Source organism: Ambystoma mexicanum, chromosome 9 (genome assembly GCF_040938575.1).
Source record: "Ambystoma mexicanum isolate Mex_15411 chromosome 9, UKY_AmexF1_1, whole genome shotgun sequence".
Lineage (NCBI taxonomy): Eukaryota > Metazoa > Chordata > Amphibia > Caudata > Ambystomatidae > Ambystoma > Ambystoma mexicanum.
In genome coordinates, this window is record NC_090931.1 from 131,793,221 (window position 1) to 131,812,796 (window position 19,576).

The 19,576-nt window shown below is 51.7% G+C and overlaps 1 protein-coding gene across 3 annotated transcripts in view; it reads left to right on the forward strand.

The window, feature by feature from the left end:
- Positions 1 to 19,576, forward strand: part of CRYAB (crystallin alpha B) — a 61,740-nt gene that overhangs the window by 33,117 nt on the left and 9,047 nt on the right. For 2 of the 3 annotated variants that reach the window (XM_069614300.1, XM_069614301.1), the window contains one exon: positions 9,770 to 9,892. In XM_069614300.1, coding sequence (XP_069470401.1) covers positions 9,770 to 9,892 — 123 coding nt within the window. Of the gene's footprint in view, positions 1 to 2,134; positions 2,405 to 9,769; positions 9,893 to 19,576 lie in introns of those variants that run through there. The other variant, XM_069614299.1, reaches the window with a different exon arrangement.

Here is a 19,576-nt window from a genome sequence, read left to right on the forward strand (position 1 = left end):
GAAAGAGGCAGACAGGGGCTGTCAGGGAAAGGGGGTGCAGGAACTTACATACGAGTTTGGGGGGCCTCGTTTGCGCTGTTGCAGATCTACGCAGTGGAACAGGATAGATTGGGTTTCCAGAAGATTCTCCCCTGAAAATGGCCCTGGCTTCCTGAACTAAGCGCTGAGATAAGTCTTAAACCGTGAGGACCAGGCACAAATGTAACAGAGGCGACTGTGACAGAAAGAGCAGTGTTACTGGTGTGCATGAGTGGTGTGTCCGACCGTCAGAGGGCATTAACAGACTTTAAAACAACATCATTTAAATGTCCCATAATAAGGAGTGTTGTCATGTCTGGCCCCCCGTTCTGATGTCTTCCATTTGCTTTTGAGGAGAGCTCTCTAATTGATGTTCTGTACTCAAGACTCACAGGGGAAGCTTGCTTTTCAGAAGAGCTCTCTAATTGATGTTCTGTACTCAAGACTCACAGCGGAAGCTTGCTTTTCAGGAGAGCTCTCTAATTGATGTTCTGTACTCAAGACTCACAGCGGAAGCTTGCTTTTCAGGAGAGCTCTCTAATTGATGTTCTGTACTCAAGACTCACAGCGGAAGCTTGCTTTTCAGGAGAGCTCTCTAATTGATGTTCTGTACTCAAGACTCACAGCGGAAGCTTGCTTTTCAGGAGAGCTCTCTAATTGATGTTCTGTACTCAAGACTCACAGTGGAAGCTTGCTTTTCAGGAGAGCTCTCTAATTGATGTTCTGTACTCAAGACTCACAGCGGAAGCTTGCTTTTCAGGAGAGCTCTCTAATTGATGTTCTGTACTCAAGACTCACAGCGGAAGCTTGCTTTTCAGGAGAGCTCTGTAATTGTCGATGTTTCCAAGACTCACACTGGATGCTTGCATTTATTTTTGAGAAGAGCTCTCTAATTGCCGAGGTTTTGTACGCAAGAATTACACGAATTGCTTGCTTTTGCTTTGAGGCAAGCCCTCTAATTATCGATGTTTTCGATACTCACGCTGGATGCTTGCATTTGCTTTTGAGGACATCTCTCTTATTGTCAATATTTAGCAGTCAAGACTCACAACGACTGCTTGCATTTGCTTTTGAGGAGAGCTCTCTAATTGACTCACACTGGGTGCTTGCATTTGCTTTTGAGGAGAACTCTGTCGATGTTTTGTAGTCACGGCACACACTGGGTGCTTGCATTTGCTTTTGAGGAGAACTCTGTAATTGTCGATGTTTTGTAGTCAAGGCACACACTGGGCGCTTGCATTTACTTTTGTCGGGATTCCGTCCATCTATTTCCTCTGACCCGGACTTACTCCACCCTGCGGGCGCAGGAAAGGAGACGCGTAATTAGCAACATTGTCCTGCATCCCTGTTATACCAGCAGGGGTGACAATGGGGTCAGCAGCAGAGACAGAGTTTGGTACCGGAGGGGGCAAAGGCATTCTCAAGGGGCACCGGTCAATTACATGTCACTACTTTGTAGGTTGCAGGGAGGGGGTTTTAGGATGTGAAAGAATCCCAGTGGGGTTGAGTCCCCCCTCTCTGACTCCACCCATTGGAGTAACTCATGACATCTAAATGAAAGGGACCCCTGCCAAATGAGTGGGACAAAATGGTGTTCCACAAAAGTTCGGGGGGACAAACACCTTTGTCCCCCCCCTGAAATTACGCACTTGGCTCTCCACCACTAAAACTCTTTGGGTTCTCGTCTCTCCGAGGTGGGGGGTGGGGAGGTAGGGGTTATTTGTGTGTGTCTCAACACATTACAGGCGATCTGCACTGAGCTTCACCCTGCCTCTGTGTGTCTGAGCCTAGTGGCTGAGCTGGGTCCTCGGGCTTCCGGGCCATCGAGTACAGTATCATACGTTCTGATTGTGCACCTCTCTTTTGATAACAAGCCCCGGGCGGCGCGCCATCCGCACTTCTTGCTGACTAAATAGGCACGGGAGCGGGGAGGGTTAGGCCCCCAGGGCACCAGAGGCCATCAACCCCGGTTGAATGGCACTAGACAGTGAGCCAGGATAATGAAAACCCTGACCTCACAGTTTTAGAAAGTTCAAAGGGTGGGTGCGCGCGAGGGCATCGGGGCCTACATAAAGGCCCCTTGTGTGGTGGCGCTGGCAGGACTCCGCGGCCAGGCACCGACATCTTCTCCCTCTCTCTCTCTCTCTCACCCCCTCTGGGCTAGTGGTACCTTCCAAGCGACAGGGCGATGGATATTACCGTGCAGCACCCCTGGGCCCGTCGCCCCTTTTACTCCTTCCTCAGGCCCAGCCGGATCTTTGATCAGAGCTTCGGGGACCACCTGTCGGAGGTCGATCTGGTCCCTTCAGTTGGGGCCCCAAATCCCTTTTATTTCAAGTTCCCTTTCCTAAGAGTGCCAAGCTGGGTAGAAAGTGGACTCTCAGAGGTAACTATTCTGGTGTTTACTTCATTGCTGGTATCGCGTGCTATACAGTATTATTTGCTGGTTCAAGTAGTTGGAAATGTCATATTTATTTATAGACACCCCACCATTAAGGGGTCCTTTAACAAATGAGTATCTAAAGTGCATGCCCAAGATCACACAGCACATCAATGAGGTGACTGAGGCTGGACTGTACAGCTTAAAGGGGGCCATTAGCATTCTTAATACATGAATAGCTGAATACGTGAGAGGGAATTTCTGTATAGTGCTTGATGCAAACTGAATTGCCTCTGGGCACTAGTGACTCTAGATCCCTTATGGACACTATCTAACCAGTGCGCACTACCAAACCCGCCACAACCCCACACAACACACCAAAACCAACACAAAACACTACCACACACCCGAGGCACTAAATCTTGCCCATATGGTTACAATGCACGAGGCCCCTTACACAAAGTCCCACAAGCGAAACAACACTTACAGATGCCAGTTCCTCTTGGCTCTGAACCTATCCTCTCACACTAGCCCCCCTAACCTACCCACCCCTCTCCCTTGCAGAGCCACGCGAGCGCCTGGGGACTGCCCTTGGGTGGTAGCGGTGCACGGTATAAATCAACATAAAATAACCCCTGCAGGAATAGTAGGGAGCAGTTTCAGCACTTGATAATGGTATAGGAGAAAGAGAACTAGGCAATGCCATCTTCCAAGACAGTGCAAGCCATCAGCACACTTCAGATTACACTCTGCGCTCAGACAGTCCTCAGCCTCTCTGCTGAGACCGCCAACAGGCTGCTGATTGGTCCACATTGCGATGGACTGTGCTACACTTTCAGCAGGAATGATTTCCAGCAAGTATTATTTTTGGGAATGGATGCCTATTATTCTGGCTTAGAAAGGGGCAAATTCTCCCAAAAAGTTTTGGCGCAATTGATGAGATGCACCAGTGCACTCCTCATTCACGACAAAAATTAATATGCACCCTATTCCACAACGGCATTTGAATATGTGCATCTTGAATATTGTTGTGCTCGTTTTTGAGAATTGGACCTATCGAATTTGGGGAGGAAATCTGTCGAATCCGGCATGTGTATGGCTGGCATGTCAAAACTTGCCATGACAGTTCAGTCGTCAAGCCTGAAACTCTACCCAGGATGCACCTGGGTGCCTTCTAGATGACATTGGGAGCTTCACCTGGAACTGTAGATGAGCAAGGTTGGTAGCCAGGGAAGTCTGTACAGCAGAGGAGTCCATTTTGTTAATATTGAGGAGAAGTTATGAAAAAAATCAGTGCTATTTCAAAACCTTTGGAAAAGAGATCAGAGTTGTATCATCCTTAGGAAGGTGCTCTGGAAGATCATATTTTAGTAAAGTGGAATGGAAAGACGTTGCCTGGCTGAGAAGAGTCTCCAGTCACCGGCGGTCTTATTTTTGAGGGCATGTGAACTGCCTTGCAGGACCTACACTTTATTTATTACAACCGTCCATTTTCTACTACCATTGAGAAATGAGTCAAATCCAAATAGCTGACATGGATCACAACTAATACGAAGCAGGCCGTGAGGCTGCTCTTGCGCACCAAGCCCAGCCATGGCCGCAGTTTGGTGCCTCTTCATTGGCTGCCAGTGACCCAGAGAATTCAGTCCAAAATACTCCTTACCACACATGGAGCCTACTGGGGCGATTTAACTTCATCAAATACTACAGAGAGACAAGCAAATCAGGAATATTAGGCCTTTGCTGAGCATGAAGCTTGGACCTCTAAATGGGTCTGTCATGGAGGAAAGTCTCCTGCTGCACTTGGCCTGACACTCTGGAACAAAATGTTGCCAACCACAGTCAGATCCGAGGAAGGGCACCGAAACTTGAAGGAACTTCTAAAGGCTGAACTCTTTTAGCCAGCCTTCAAGACAAGGCATTTTTCCGTTGATAATCTTGAGCTTGACATTTCGAATTCTCTGTTACTGAGGCATCTTCCAGGTTAAAGGTCACCTCTATAAGCTACGCCCTTTGATGCGTTCATTTACCCTGTGAATGGTTGCTGTAACCCTTTGTCTCTCTCCCTCTTTTCATTTTTATTTGATTGCTTAAAGTGCGAACCTAGTTTAAGAACATTGGCACACGTTACAGCAGGATTGTGCCAGCGCTGGGATTGGCATTCTGTACAGTAGTGCAGTATTTTTGCTGGAGGGAGAGAGGGATTTTTAGTCCTCCGGCAGGTATTGTTGAAAGAGCCATGTTTTTAGTGTTTTGCGGAACTGGAGGTTGGTAGGGGCATTTGGAGCCTCTACTGGGATTGAGTTCCAGATGGTAGGGGCAAGGCAGGAGAAGGACTGGTTGCGACTGTTCTACCCATATCCTGCATACATGTCCCTCTTGGTGCCTTGAAACAGTCCTTTGCCACACACGGCACCTTACAAATCCCCAATAAATACTTCCTTGTAGTGTCCCCCTCTATTAGATGAGGATAACTCAGTAGGATAGGCATTGCAAATATCCAGTGCAGAGATCAGTGTGAGACCTGCTACTAGGATTTAACCCCATTGTGTCCAGTGAACAGCTTCTTCTTTTGAGGTTGATAAAAGGAGTACCATTGAGCTGGATATTGATCACACCTTTTAGTAATGCGTAACACCAGTGAACCCTTTAAAATGAACTATATGAGTTGACTTGTGCTCTCTACAACCTCCTCCGCTCCTCTCCCACCTCTGCTCACTGACTGCACTGCATTTTCACTTTATTTAATACAATGGTGATTCGTGAGACCCTCCACCCCTCTAGACTTTACGTATTGGTGGGGCATGGGCCCCCTGGTATATGCCACGATGGTGGTTCAATAAAGGCATGAGAATAGAAGCAAAACGTGGATTTCTTTCAAAGCAGAACCTTTGCACCGGTGCAAGTGCAATTCTGGGGTTATATACTCTGAGGCGGCTGGCCGGCTCTGTTGGTAATGGCCCGCTGGGCAAGCTAAGGGCCTGAGCAAAGTGAGGGTCCCTTAATGAGGGCGGTATAATTTTTGTTTTAAAAAAAAAGAAAAGTACCTCGCTGAGCGGCCCGGCGCCGTTGTTTCCCCAAGTCCGTTTTCAATGTTGGTAACCATCACGTCTGCAACAATGAAACAAACTTGGGAAAGCATGGTGCGGTGCCGCGCAGCGAGGTAAGTTCTTTTTGAAAATTACACACTTTTAGCACCGGAGTAGGACACTACATGGGTGTTAAGAGTGGGGGGAGAGGGGCGCAGGGAACAAAAGTTGGGGCTGGCTAGCAGCACCCAGGCTGCTCGGAAGGAAGGCTTGTACCATACAATGCAGCCTGCATTCCGAGCATCCTGATTGGCCAGCGCCCCTTCCAGAGTGCTAACGTGCGGTATTAGCACTAGGTTGCAAACATGCATTGAAAGAATACATTTTTTGCACTACGGTAATTGTTGCCCTAATGCTAATTCCGTACAAAATTGCACCATCTGCACGTGACATAAGATATGCATAGATAGTAATGTGAGTCATACAAAAGTGCACCTTTTCGGGTCCTGTCCTTTTGCCAGGAGAGTCCCAGTCTTTAAGCTAGATGTCCCGCCGCCCACCTATATATACATTGTAGCAAGTGGGATTCACTGTTACCAGAGCATCCCTTTGCCCCGCAAACACGCACTGCTCATATCATGCAGATGCTGCTGATCGCCAGCGGGCCGCACCACAGCACGCGATTCTCGGACGAAGGATCAACGCCCAACATGCACAGCGTAAGAGCTGTTCACCTCTTGGCGCACAGGTTTGATCACCATCTATGCCAACAGGCCCCATTTCAGTTGCGAGACGCTCAGCAATTCATGTTCTTTTCTTTGCATCCTGGGACTTGTATTCCTGGATGTATAATGGGAACAGTGAAATTGCACTTCCGGCGGCCATATCGTAATGCTAATATATGACAGGAGCCTGGCAACCATGTGCATGCTGGGAGCACATTTCACCAAGACGGGCTGTTACAGAGACAGGGCGGGGAATATTTACAGGAGGGGTAGCAGAAAGTGAGCGAGACAGGGCGGGGAATATTTACAGGAGGGATTTACAGGAGGGGTAGCAGAAAGTGAGCGAGACAGGACGGGGAATATTTACAGGGGGGGTAGCAGAAAGTGAGCGAGACAGGGCGGGGAATATTTACAGGAGGGGTAGCAGAAAGTGAGCGAGACAGGGCGGGGAATATTTACAGGAGGGGTAGCAGAAAGTGAGCGAGACAGGGCGGGGAATATTTACAGGAGGGGTAGCAGAAAGTGAGCGAGACAGGCCGGGGAATATTTACAGGAGAGGTAGCAGAAAGTGAGCGAGACAGGGCGGGGAATATTTACAGGAGGGGTAGCAGAAAGTGAGCGAGACAGGGCGGGGAATATTTACAGGAGGGGTAGCAGAAAGTGAGCGAGACAGGGCGGGGAATATTTACGGGAGGGGTAGCAGAAAGTGAGCGAGACAGGGCGGGGAATATTTACGGGAGGGATAGCAGAAAGTGAGCGAGACAGGGTGGGGAATATTTACAGGAGGGGTAGCAGAAAGTGAGCGAGACAGGGCGGGGAATATTTACAGGAGGGGTAGCAGAAAGTGAGCGAGACAGGGCGGGGAATATTTACAGGAGGGGTAGCAGAAAGTGAGCGAGACAGGGCGGGGAATATTTACAGGAGGGGTAGCAGAATGTGAATTTACAGGAGGGGTAGCAGAAAGTGAGCAAGTCACCCGATCTGACTCTTAAAATGAATCAGAAACGTTACAGGGAAGAGGATTTGCAGAAGCTAACACGTCCCGCCATATTGACAGTGCCATTCCTCTCTGCAAAGAGACTGGCAGGGCGTCGGATTATGCCGCATGTGTGTAACATGGGTATGATCAGGGGTAAGCTGGGGACCACATCAGTCAAAGCAACTGAGCGGGCACTCCAGACCATCTGTAAAGCCTGCACAGAAGGGTTCTTTATATCATAAAACATATACAGGCAATATCCCCTGCATGATACCACTGAAAGGTCTTCATATCAAGTTAAAAGGAAAGGGTTTATTCTTTGTAGGGCAAAGGGTTTATAGTTTTGTTTATATGTGTGTGTGTGTGTATATATATATATATATATATATATATATATATATATATATATATATATATATATATATATATATATGATCTCAAACACCATCAAATGTATTGTGGATTTTGCCCTGCTACCTGAAATTGCAGAATAGAATTGGCCTGTTCAACTAACAAGCCACAGCGCCACTTAGTGGTCATTCCGGGAACTTCCCATCCAGTTAACACCCCATTGTGCAAGGCATGGAAATGAGCTCAAAGCATGCTTTGTGCTCCAGAAAATGATCATTTCACGTGTATAGCATCACTATTTTAAACACATTTCCCCCTCAATATGGATTATGAGTGCAGTATTATCTGACAGCCTTATGGTTCAAGCAGTTGGGTATGTCTAGCAAACACTTCGAATCTTATGGTGAGTTTCAAAGCATGAACAGCATCCATCTACCCGAGATGTGAGAGGATAATGGACCTTTTCAAGCCGCACATGCCATGGTGCCATCCAGGAGCCATCCCTGAAAGTTCAACTCTGGTTCAGAAATTACAGCTGGTAGTTAGTGGCTGTCAAGCCTGGGGGTGGTGAGTCTGAGTGCAGGTCAGGGCCATTAAGGCTGTGTCGGTTACCAAGCACGGGACTTAATGCTATGAGCGCCGGAGCATGTCCCTACGGTGCTAAAAGCATTTGACTGTTAGTAGCAAAAGAAGGTTTCCTTTGATGTACATGCAGTGGTGTACCCGTTCATCAAAAGGAAGCTGGCACTGACTAAAGATGGCCACCATACAGACATGAGTGGGGATCGGGAGCAAGTCCTTTCTTCCTTTCCATGGTATCTACACCTAAGAATGATGGTTCTAGAGGCAACTGTAAAGGAAAGAGAAAGCCATTGAGTCTGAGTGCCAGTGGTGGGGAGGGCGAGTGGGAATGGGGAGAGGTGGGCAGCAATACAGTTAAGGTGGAGAAAGGGGAACAGAAAGGCTGACCTGTCACGCGGAGGAGCAGCTTGCAACTTCCTGAAAACCTAGGCGTATGCCAAGATATTTGGTGCAACGTTCCTGGAAGTTGAGTGCTAATAACTCTTGTTACGCAGTAGGGTATGGATACAAATGTTCCAAAAACCCGAAGCTAAGGAGGTAAACACCCTCCCCTATTATGGAGCTTTGAGTACATGTCAACATTCTATATCACTTTGGAGGGAGATTGTCTCAAAGAAATTGGGAGAATCAAATTCTTCCATTGGATTGCCTTGGGGTTACTATTATTTTAGGAGGGAGAAACGAAAAAGTAGCAATATTTTCAATAGAAAAATCAGGACCCTCCTACCTAAATCGGAAAGGTTAGACGGGTGGGAGTGACATAAGAGTCTTGGGTGGAGTGGGTGTTAAGATTGGCTTGCTGCTACATTTGCTGAATTTCTAGACTTTTGAGGTTTTGTAATGTAATTGTCATTTGTGTAGCGCCTTTTCCCATTGGTATGTTCTCAAAGCGCTGTTGGGAACGCCCTCGGGGGACCGAAGTCCAGGTATGGGAAAATCATCAGAGGAGTTTAGAATGCATGTGTGCATTTTAGCCAATACGACGGTAGGTAGGCGTGGCCAAGTCCCAGCTAGCTACCCATGTGGAGCTGACTTTTGTCAGCTTAATGCAACTATATATATTTTCACTGGTACATGTTCTTTTTTGATCTATCCTAATTATTTTACCTTTTCAATGCCCTTGGGCCATACATACACAAGTCTTGTCTTGCCACAAAGTGTAAATATGTCACAATCATAGAGGGGCTGGGTGGGCTCTGCCTTCTCCAATCCAACCCCAAGGATTCTGCGCACCCTCATGTTAGTCCCAGTGTTCTAGTCCTCTGGGTGTGGTGGGTGCTGCTTAAACCTTAATAAAGTGGCACTGCCATCCCGTGGGTTGCTTTCACCAGCTCTTGCCCTAGTCAGTGGCAGGTGCATCTCTCTTTTTGGCAACTCCATCTACAAATTTGCTTCCATGTCCCCATCCACAAACCTGACATCAAAACTTTCGAGAGTGGTGGCCAAAAGACAGACAAGTGCCCACTTCCTACACTACACGTGAACAACATTTGCCTTTTCCTGTGGGAGTGAGCGTACAGCCTTAAGGGGAGTCACAAATGCCCACAGAACTCAGCATGATGCCATGTTCTACTATGTAAAAAATCAGGAAAGCTAAAGAAAGGAAATTGGGGACCAGGGCAACGACTTTCCATGTTTGCTGATGCTTAGCTTTGCGCCAGGCCTTCCTCTTGAATAATCTCTAACCTAGACATTTATTTCCTAGATGCGCTTGGAGAAGGACAAGTTTTCCCTGAATCTGGATGTGAAGCACTTCTCACCGGAGGAGCTCCAGGTGAAAGTCCTGGGGGACTTCATTGAGATCCATGGGAAGCACGAGGAACGCCAGGTATGGGGGGCGCGCAGTCGCGGCTCATTCTAAGAGGTCACCCCCATTTTTATGGTCCATGTCCCCTGGCCATGAGCACTTCCCCAGTGATCGCACCCCAGAGGACTCTTCAACTCATGCTCACCTAGTAACCCCAAATCTAACATGGCCACCCATGATTGTAGGACCCCAGAACTTCTCTATATTCCTCTCTCTTACCTATTCCCCCCCAGACTAACACAGCCATGAATGTTAGGATCCTGAATTTATCATATAGAAATCTTCCCGTCTCGACGGAGAGTCGCAAGGCGGAAAGGAAACTGCCCATAAGTGCCGAGTGCATTGGACTATTTGATCTCCTTCAGAAAGGTGCTAGATGGGGGTCTCCATGTCCGGCCCTTAAATCCACTCCATGGTTTTATGATATCCACACTAAACATGTTTGAATACAGTGTATCTACATGGGAGTTATTCATCTAGTCTGTGGTCATCATGAAAACCTGGTGCGCTTGGTGATCTCCATGATCGACCCGGAAGATCCCCGCGTGAAATCCAAACTCTCAAACTGATACAAAATAGAGAAGAAAAATACCTACGCCTTTGACAGTGTCCTGTCCTATGCTAATCCTGCCTGACGGCTCCTGTACAGACTGCTGGTGGAAATCCAATATCATTTAATATCCTCTGCCTTGTCCACAACATGTGCTAGGACCCGCCTTCCAACGAGCTCCATGAACTGTCCACTTCTATACCTCAATACGAGGCTTTAGATTGGACAGTCAGGTTTCCCATGGTGAGTGACAGACTCTAAAGAAGAGAGACAGGGTTCTAAACGAGCTCAGGACAAAACTCTTTCACTGATAAATTCCATCCAACCTCATCGCTTCTCAGCCTCCTCCGCTAACCGCCCTACAAACTCCTGTCAAACTCAGGCTCATGACTTCCAGTCAAACCTGTGCTGGCGTAAGGACCTGTACTGGCATGCACGGCTGGGCAAAGAAGCGGGATCCTGGATCCATCTGGAAGATTTCCCTTCAAGGCTCTTGTCAAACCTGATCCTGGCTCTACGCCTCAGCTCCTGTCTCAGGCCCCAAGCCCTAGTCCAATGGCCTTAGCCAAAGAAGGGAGCGCAGGGAATCCCGGGCACTGCCAAATGTGAACGCTGGGATGGAGTCGGAAGCCTAGTGAGGTTAGGGAAAGATGGCAGCTTGGGAACATGGGAGAGGAAGAGGAGAAACAGCAGCTGCCTTCTTATGAATTACATTTTTGGTATTCGGTCAAACTTGGGCCTAGCTCCCAGAAGCAGCAGAGCACTATACAGAGAAGGCTTACTGTAGCAGGAGCATCTAGATCAGGGACAAGTAGTTCGCCATGTGTTTGGGACTACAACTCCCATCAACCAAAGCAAAAATGCTCCATGATGTGAGATGATGGGAGCCACATGTTACTCTCCTCTAATCTAAAACACGAGGTTCTGGACAGAAAATGGCATCAGGATAAGGGGAACAAGGACATGACGATGAAGAATACCAGATAGCACACGGTACAGGTGCGTTTTTTTTTTTACAAATTTACATCGCATGTTCTTGGTCAAGTACCAGAGACAAGATTAGAACCCAGGCCTCGAGTTACTAGGGCCAGAAATTGGTAATTAGATCCTATCCTCTGCACTGTTAGACTGGACCTGCAAATGGATTACAGAAGGAAACGAACACACCTGCCTTATTAACACAAATAACACAACTTGCTAGCACCAATAGGTCTGGTTTCACGATTAGATCTTTTTAAGAACACAATGCATGCCATGTGTTCAGTGCAGCCAGGCAAACAGTGCTATATGTGGATATTGTAATAATTGTAGGGTGACACACTACTAGTGAAACACTGCAGTGTAGCATGCAGCGTTCTCCAAGATCAGTCTGCGAGATCGAAACCCACTCCATCTTTTCAGAATACCCGATATTCTAAATGTTACAGAGTCAGTGGCGAGCCTGAAAACCGGGCCCGCTGGGGGCTCTCGGGGACGGCACTTTTGAAACCTGTGACACCGACCCTGAACACTGACCTAGCTGTATCACATGCTTAGTGCCGTTAGAGGCGCACAAAGAGAATAACAGCACTGCACTATGTGTTGCATGCGCTTAGTGCAGCCACCACAGAGGTGAACCGAAAGCACCACATCAGGAATTTAGTGCAGCGAGACCCACAGCAAACATGACCTGCACTATATGTATCACAAGCTCCGTGCAGCCAGACTGTAGGCACAGAATTATCTGTATTGCATGCTATGAGTACGCATACTGAAACAACTGCACTATATGTATCACATGCGTAGTGCAGCCAGACTGTACACACTGCATTATTTTTATTGCATGCTTAAGATAATCAGACATACACATGCAGTAAAAACCAACTGCACTATTTGTATCATGTGCTTAGTGCAGCCAGACTGTAGGCACTGCATTATTTTTATTGCATGTTTAAGATAATTAGACATACACATGCAGTAAAAACTGCACTATTTGTATCACGTGCTTAGTGCAGCCAGACTGTAGGCACTGCATTATTTTTATTGCATGTTTAAGATAATCAGACATACACATGCAGTAAAAACTGCACTATTTGTATCACGTGCTTAGTGCAGCCAGAATGTATGCACTGTATTATTTTTATTGCATGCTTAAGATAATCAGACATACACATGCAGTAAAAACCAACTGCACTATTTGTATCATGTGCTTAGTGCAGCCAGACTGTAGGCACTGCATTATTTTTATTGCATGTTTAAGATAATCAGACATACACATGCAGTAAAAACTGCACTATTTGTATCACGTGCTTAGTGCAGCCAGAATGTATGCACTGTATTATTTGTTTTGGCATATTTAGGGAAATCAGACACACCCATGCAGTAAAAACGGCACTGTTTGTATCGTGTACGCGGACACAGAAAGATTGCTGCGCCTGACTTTAGTCAAATAGTTTTTAATTTTTAAAATTTTATTTATTTATTGTGTGATATAGTTTCAACTTTAGCGCAACTTTACACACATAGAAAATTAATGCAAAATGTCAACACATTTAAAAACAGTAAAAACATTGGTAACCACATAATGCATTGAAAAGTAAAAAACTGGAACTTAATGTTCCAATCCAATAACAAATATATTCTTTCCGCACAGCCTGTCATGTGACACAAAGCCCTTCCTGCGAGCTTAACCTCAGAGCAGCCATATTCAAACTGTGGGGGGCAACCCGCTGGGGGGCCGCTGCCTCATGTTGACGGGGTCGCGCACCCACAGTCACATGAAGATAAAAAATATTCTTTTTTTTGTTGAGTCTAGAATCTAGAGTCTAGATTGTAGACAAAAAAAATGCTTCAGCTTGCAGTAAATATTGTGTCTAATAGTACCATTTCCTTTATAGGGCTATCATCACACTACATTTCTTTTCCGTCCGGATTCTAGACAGAAAGAAATTTAGTGTAATGATAGCCGTATGCAGGTAAAGGTTACCATCACACACAATATTCATTGCAAGCTGAAAACCAGATTTAGCAAAGACGCCATTTATAGCCAGCTGACAAATGTCAACAAGTATGTAGAAGCCCAGACATCACAGGTACCCCAGTGCTTCCCAAAGTTGCTTGAGAAGGTTTCCGATCAAGTAAAACAGAATCGCTTTGTAAGCATTTAAAAATAATGACACGAAAAATGAAGTATAACTGATTTTGGCTCAAAGTACAAAAGGGGAATTCTGGAAACAGACTGTCAAACTCTAAATGTCTGACGGAGTGAATTGTCAGGAACTTCGAATGCCTGGTGTTCAGCCACAATCTCAGCCACTCACAGAAGATGGAAGCGCTTGGATACCCAGTGTATAAGCACTACACAAACTGCAAACTACAAACCGAGATATAATTGAGAATTCTCAATAAGATGCGGCTGAGCCGCGGACAGACTCGCGAAGTATTACGGCTAGTGGGCACGCAACCTGCAGTGTTTGGATTCAGCAGGCCACGCCAGGTTCCTGATATTCCAAACCCTACTAAATAGCTGTGGCTGTTTAAAAAGTATATTCAATGCTGTTCTCTTTTAGTAAAAGGGTCATCATGCCCTGGGCACCTGTGACAGACTGAAACATTCCAATTCAGCCTCTTTAAGTGCTGGTATTCTTGGGAATAGTTTCTTAGCATACTGCGTGTTAGTGGCATTCTCAGTTTTTAGAACATAAATGGATCATAGAGAAATACAGCAGCTGTCCAGTAAAAAATACCACACCTTCCTTCTGCCCCCTCACCCCAGTGCGAATTGCAAACTGTTTGGATTTTTACCCAATTTCTTTTAAAAGTGTGCTCTAAAATGTAGCATTTTAACCCATAATTTTAAAATAAATCCTGGGGTTACTCCCCCCCCCATGTTTGGTTTGGGCTCCCTCGCTATGCTCAGTCACTATAGCATATCTGGGGTAAATATTTATGCCCCTCCACTTAAAAAAGTCACCAGCCTCCACTGGCCCTGGAACTGTGCTGGGAGCAGAGTGGGGGGTGCCCAGGGACTGTGGTGGGAGCAGGATTGGGGGGAGCCATGGGATAGTGGTTCGAGTAGGATGGGAAGAGCCTAGGGACTTTGGTGGGAGCAGGGTGGGGAGAGCCCGGGACTTTGGTGGGAGCAGGGTGGGGAGAGCCCGGGACTTTGGTAGGAGCAGGGTGGGGAGAGCCCATGCTCTGTGTTGGGCTGGGGTGGGGAGAGCCCAGGGACTGGGCTATGAGTGTGATGAGGAAGTCGAGAGACTGGGATGTGAGCAGAGTGGGGGGAGCCCAGGGACATTGGTGGGAACAAGATGGGGAGAGCCCCTGCTCTGTGTTGGGCTGGGGTGGGATAGCCGATGGACTGTGATGTGAGCAGGTGGGGGAGCCCATGGACTGTGCTGGGAGCAGAGTGGGGGAGCCCAAGGACTTTGGTAGGAGCAGGGTGGGGAGAGCCCAGGGACTTTGGTGGGAGCAGGGTGGGGAGAGCCCAGGGACTTTGGTGGGAGCAGGGTCGGGAGAGCCCGGGACTTTGGTGGGAGCAGGGTGGGGAGAGCCCAGGGATTTTGGCGGGAGCAGGGTGGGGAGAGCCCGGGACTTTGGTGGGAGCAGGGTGGGGAGAGCCCGGGACCTTGGTGGGAGCAGGGTGGGGAAAGCCCAGGGACTTTGGTGGGAGCAGGGTCGGGAGAGCCCGGGACTTTGGTGGGAGCAGGGTGGGGAGAGCCCAGGGACTTTGGTGTGAGCAGGCTGGGGAGAGCCCAGGGATTTTGGCGGGAGCAGGGTGGGGAGAGCCCGGGACTTTGGTGGGAGCCGGGCGGGGAGAGCCCGGGACTTTGGTGGGAGCAGGATAGGGAGGGAGCCATGGGATAGTGGTTCGAGCAGGGTGGGGAGAGCCCAGAGACTTTGGTGGGAGCAGGATGGGGAGAGCCCGGGACTTTGGTGGGAGCAGGGTGGGGAGAGCCCAGGGACTTTGGTGGGAGCAGGGTGGGGAGAGCCCGGGACTTTGGTGGGAGCAGGGTGGGGAGAGCCCAGGGACTTTGGTGGGAGCAGGGTGGGGGGTGCCCAGGGACTTTGGTGGGAGCAGGATAGGGAGGGAGCCATGGGATAGTGGTTCGAGCAGGGTGGGGAGAGCCCGGGACTTCGGTGGGAGCATGGTGGGGATAGCCCAGGGACTTTGGTGGGATCAGGGTGGGGAGAGCCCGGGACTTTGGTGGGAGCAGGGTGGGGAGAGCCCAGGGACTGTGCTGGGAGCAGGGTGGGAAGAGCCCAGGGACTTTGTTGGGAGCAGGGTGGGGAGAGCCCATGGTCTGTGTTGGGGGCAGGGTGGGGAGAGCCCAGGGACTGTGCTGGGAGCAGGGTGGGGAGAGCCCAGGGACTTTGTTGGGCTGGGGTGGGAGAGCTATGTGTGTGATGAGGAAGTCCAGAGACTGTGATGGGAGAAGGTGCGGGAGCCCATGGACTGTGCTGGGAGCAGAGTGGGAGGAGCCCAGGGACTTTGGTGGGAGCAGGATGGGGAGAGCCCATGCCTTTGGTGGGAGCAGGGTGGGGAGAGCCCGGGACCTTGGTGGGAGCAGGGTGGGGAGAGCCCAGGGACTTTGGTGGGAGCAGGGTGGGGAGAGCCCGGGACTTTGGTGGGAGCAGGGTGGGGAGAGCCCGGGACTTTGATGGGAGCAGGGTGGGGAAAGCCCAGGGACTTTGGTGGGAGCAGGGTGGGGAGAGCCCAGGGACTTTGGTGGGAGCAGGGTGGGGAAAGCCCAGGGACTTTGGTGGGAGCAGGGTGGGGAGAGCCCAGGGACTTTGGTGGGAGCAGGGTGGGGAGAGCCCGGTACTTTGGTGGGAGCAGGGTGGGGAGAGCCCAGGGACTTTGGTGGGAGCAGGGTGGGGAGAGCCCAGGGACTTTGGTGGGAGCAGGGTGGGGAGAGCCCAGGGAATTTTGGTGGGAGCTGGGTGGGGGGAGCCCGGGACTTTGGTGGGAGCAGGGTGGGGAGAGCCCAGGGACTTTGGTGGGCTGGGGTGGGGAGAGCCCAGGGACTTTGGTGGGAGCAGGGTGGAGAGAGCCCAGGGACTTTGGTGGGAGCAGGGTGGGGAGAGCCCAGGGACTTTGGTGGGAGCAGGGTGGGGAGAGCCCGGGACTTTGTTGGGAGCAGGGTGGGGAGAGCCCAGGGACTTTGGTGGGCTAGGGTGGGGAGAGCCCAGGGACTGGGCTATGTGTGTGATGAGGAAGTCCAGGGACTGTGCTGGGAGCAGAGTGGGAGAAGCCCAGGGACTGTGGTGGGAGCAGGATAGGGCGGAGCCATGGGATAGTGGTTCGAGCAGGGTGGGGAGAGCCTGGGACTTTGGTGGGAGCATGGTGGGGAGAGCCCAGGGACTGTGGTGGGAGCAGGATTGCGGGGAGCCATGGGATAGTGGTTCGAGCAGGGTGGGGAGAGCCCAGGGACTTTGGTGGGAGCAGGGTGGGGAGAGCCCAGGACCTTGGTGGGAGTAGGGTGGGGAGAGCCCAGGGACTTTGGTGGGAGCATGGTGGGGAGAGCCCGGGACTTTGGTGGGAGCAGGTTGGGGAGAGCCCGGGACTTTGCTGAGAGGAGGGTGGGGAGAGCCCGGGACTTTGGTGGGAGCAGGGTGGGGAGAGCCCAGGGACTTTGGTGGGAGCAGGGTGGGGAGAGCCCAGGACTTTGGTGGGAGCAGGGTGGGGAGAGCCCAGGGACTTTGGTGGGAGCAGGATAGGGAGGGAGCCATGGGATAGTGGTTCGAGCAGGGTGGGGAGAGCCCAGGGACTTTGGTGGGAGCAGGGTGGGGAGAGCCCAGGGACTTTGGTGGGAGCAGGGTGGGGAGAGCCCGGGACTTTGGTGGGAGCAGGGTGGGGAGAGCCCCGGGACTTTGGTGGGAGCAGGGTGGGGAGAGCCAGGGACTTTGGTGGGAGCAGGGTGGGGAGAGCCCAGGGACTTTGGTGGGAGCATGGTGGGGAGAGCCCGGGACGTTGGTGGGAGCAGGGTGGGGAGAGCCCAGGGACTTTGGTGGGAGCAGGGTGGGGAGAGCCCATGGACTGTGCTGGGAGCAGGGTGGGGAGAGCCCGGGGACTTTGGTGGGAGCAGGGTGGGGAGAGCCCAGGGACTTTGGTGGGAGCAGGGTGGGGAGAGCCCGGGACTTGGTGGGAGCAGGGTGGGGAGAGCCCGGAGACTTTGGTGGGAGCAGGGTGGGGAGAGCCCAGGGACTTTGGTGGTAGCAGGGTGGGGAGAGCCCGGGACTTTGGTGGGATCAGGGTGGGGAGAGCACAGGGACTTTGGTGGGAGCAGGGCGGGGAGAGCCCGGGACTTTGTTGGGAGCAGGATAGGGAGGGAGCCATGGGATAGTGGTTCGAGCAGGGTGGGGAGAGCCCAGAGACTTTGGTGGGAGCAGGATGGGGAGAGCCCGGGACTTTGGTGGGAGCAGGGTGGGGAGAGCCCAGGGACTTTGGTGGGAGCAGGGTGGGGAGAGCCTGGGACTTTGGTGGGAGCAGGGTGGGGAGAGCCCAGGGACTTTGGTGGGAGCAGGGTGGGGGGTGCCCAGGGACTTTGGTGGGAGCAGGATAGGGAGGGAGCCATGGGATAGTGGTTCGAGCAGGGTGGGGAGAGCCCGGGACTTCGGTGGGAGCAGGGTGGGGAGAGCCCAGGGACTTTGGTGGGAGCAGGGTGGGGAGAGCCCGGGACTTTGGTGGGAGCAGGGTGGGGAGAGCCCAGGGACTGTGCTGGGAGCAGGGTGGGGAGAGCCCAGGGACTTTGTTGGGAGCAGGGTGGGGAGAGCCCATGGTCTGTGTTGGGGGCAGGGTGGGGAGAGCCCAGGGACTGTGCTGGGAGCAGGGTGGGGAGAGCCCAGGGACTTTGTTGGGCTGGGGTGGGAGAGCCCAGGGACTGGGCTATGTGTGTGATGAGGAAGACCAGAGACTGTGATGGGAGAAGGTGCGGGAGCCCATGGACTGTGCTGGGAGCAGAGTGGGAGGAGCCCAGGGACTTTGGTGGGAGCAGGATGGGGAGAGCCCATGACTTTGGTGGGAGCAGGGTGGGGAGAGCCCGGGACCTTGGTGGGAGCAGGGTGGGGAGAGCCCGGGACTTTGGTGGGAGCAGGGTGGGGAGAGCCCGGGACTTTGATGGGAGCAGGGTGGGGAAAGCCCAGGGACTTTGGTGGGAGCAGGGTGGGGAGAGCCCAGGGACTTTGGTGGGAGCAGGGTGGGGAAAGCCCAGGGACTTTGGTGGGAGCAGGGTGGGGAGAGCCCAGGGACTTTGGTGGGAGCAGGGTGGGGAGAGCCCGGTACTTTGGTGGGAGCAGGTTGGGGAGAGCCCAGGGACTTTGGTGGGAGCAGGGTGGGGAGAGCCCAGGGACTTTGGTGGGAGCAGGGTGGGGAGAGCCCAGGGAATTTTGGTGGGAGCAGGGTGGGGGGAGCCCAGGACTTTGGTGGGAGCAGGGTGGGGAGAGCCCAGGGACTTTGGTGGGAGCAGGGTGGGGAGAGCCCAGGGACTTTGGTGGGAGCAGGGTGGAGAGAGCCCAGGGACTTTGGTGGGAGGAGGGTGGGGAGGGCCCAGGGACTTTGGTGGGAGCAGGGTGGGGAGAGCCCGGGACTTTGTTGGGAGCAGGGTGGGGAGAGCCCAGGGACTTTGGTGGGCTAGGGTGGGGAGAGCCCAGGGACTGGGCTATGTGTGTGATGAGGAAGTCCAGAGACTGTGCTGGGAGCAGAGTGGGAGGAGCCCAGGGACTGTGGTGGGAGCAGGATAGGGGGGAGCCATGGGATAGTGGTTCGAGCAGGGTGGGGAGAGCCCGGGACTTTGGTGGGAGCATGGTGGGGAGAGCCCAGGGACTGTGGTGGGAGCAGGATTGCGGGGAGCCATGGGATAGTGGTTCGAGCAGGGTGGGGAGAGCCCAGGGACTTTGGTGGGAGCAGGGTGGGGAGAGCCCAGGACTTTGGTGGGAGCAGGGTGGGGAGAGCCCAGGGACTTTGGTGGGAGCATGGTGGGGAGAGCCCGGGACTTTGGTGGGAGCAGGTTGGGGAGAGCCCGGGACTTTGCTGGGAGCAGGGTGGGGAGAGCCCGGGACTTTGGTGGGAGCAGGGTGGGGAGAGCCCAGGGACTTTGGTGGGAGCAGGGTGCGGAGAGCCCGGGACTTTGGTGGGAGCAGGGTGGGGAGAGCCCAGGGACTTTGGTGGGAGC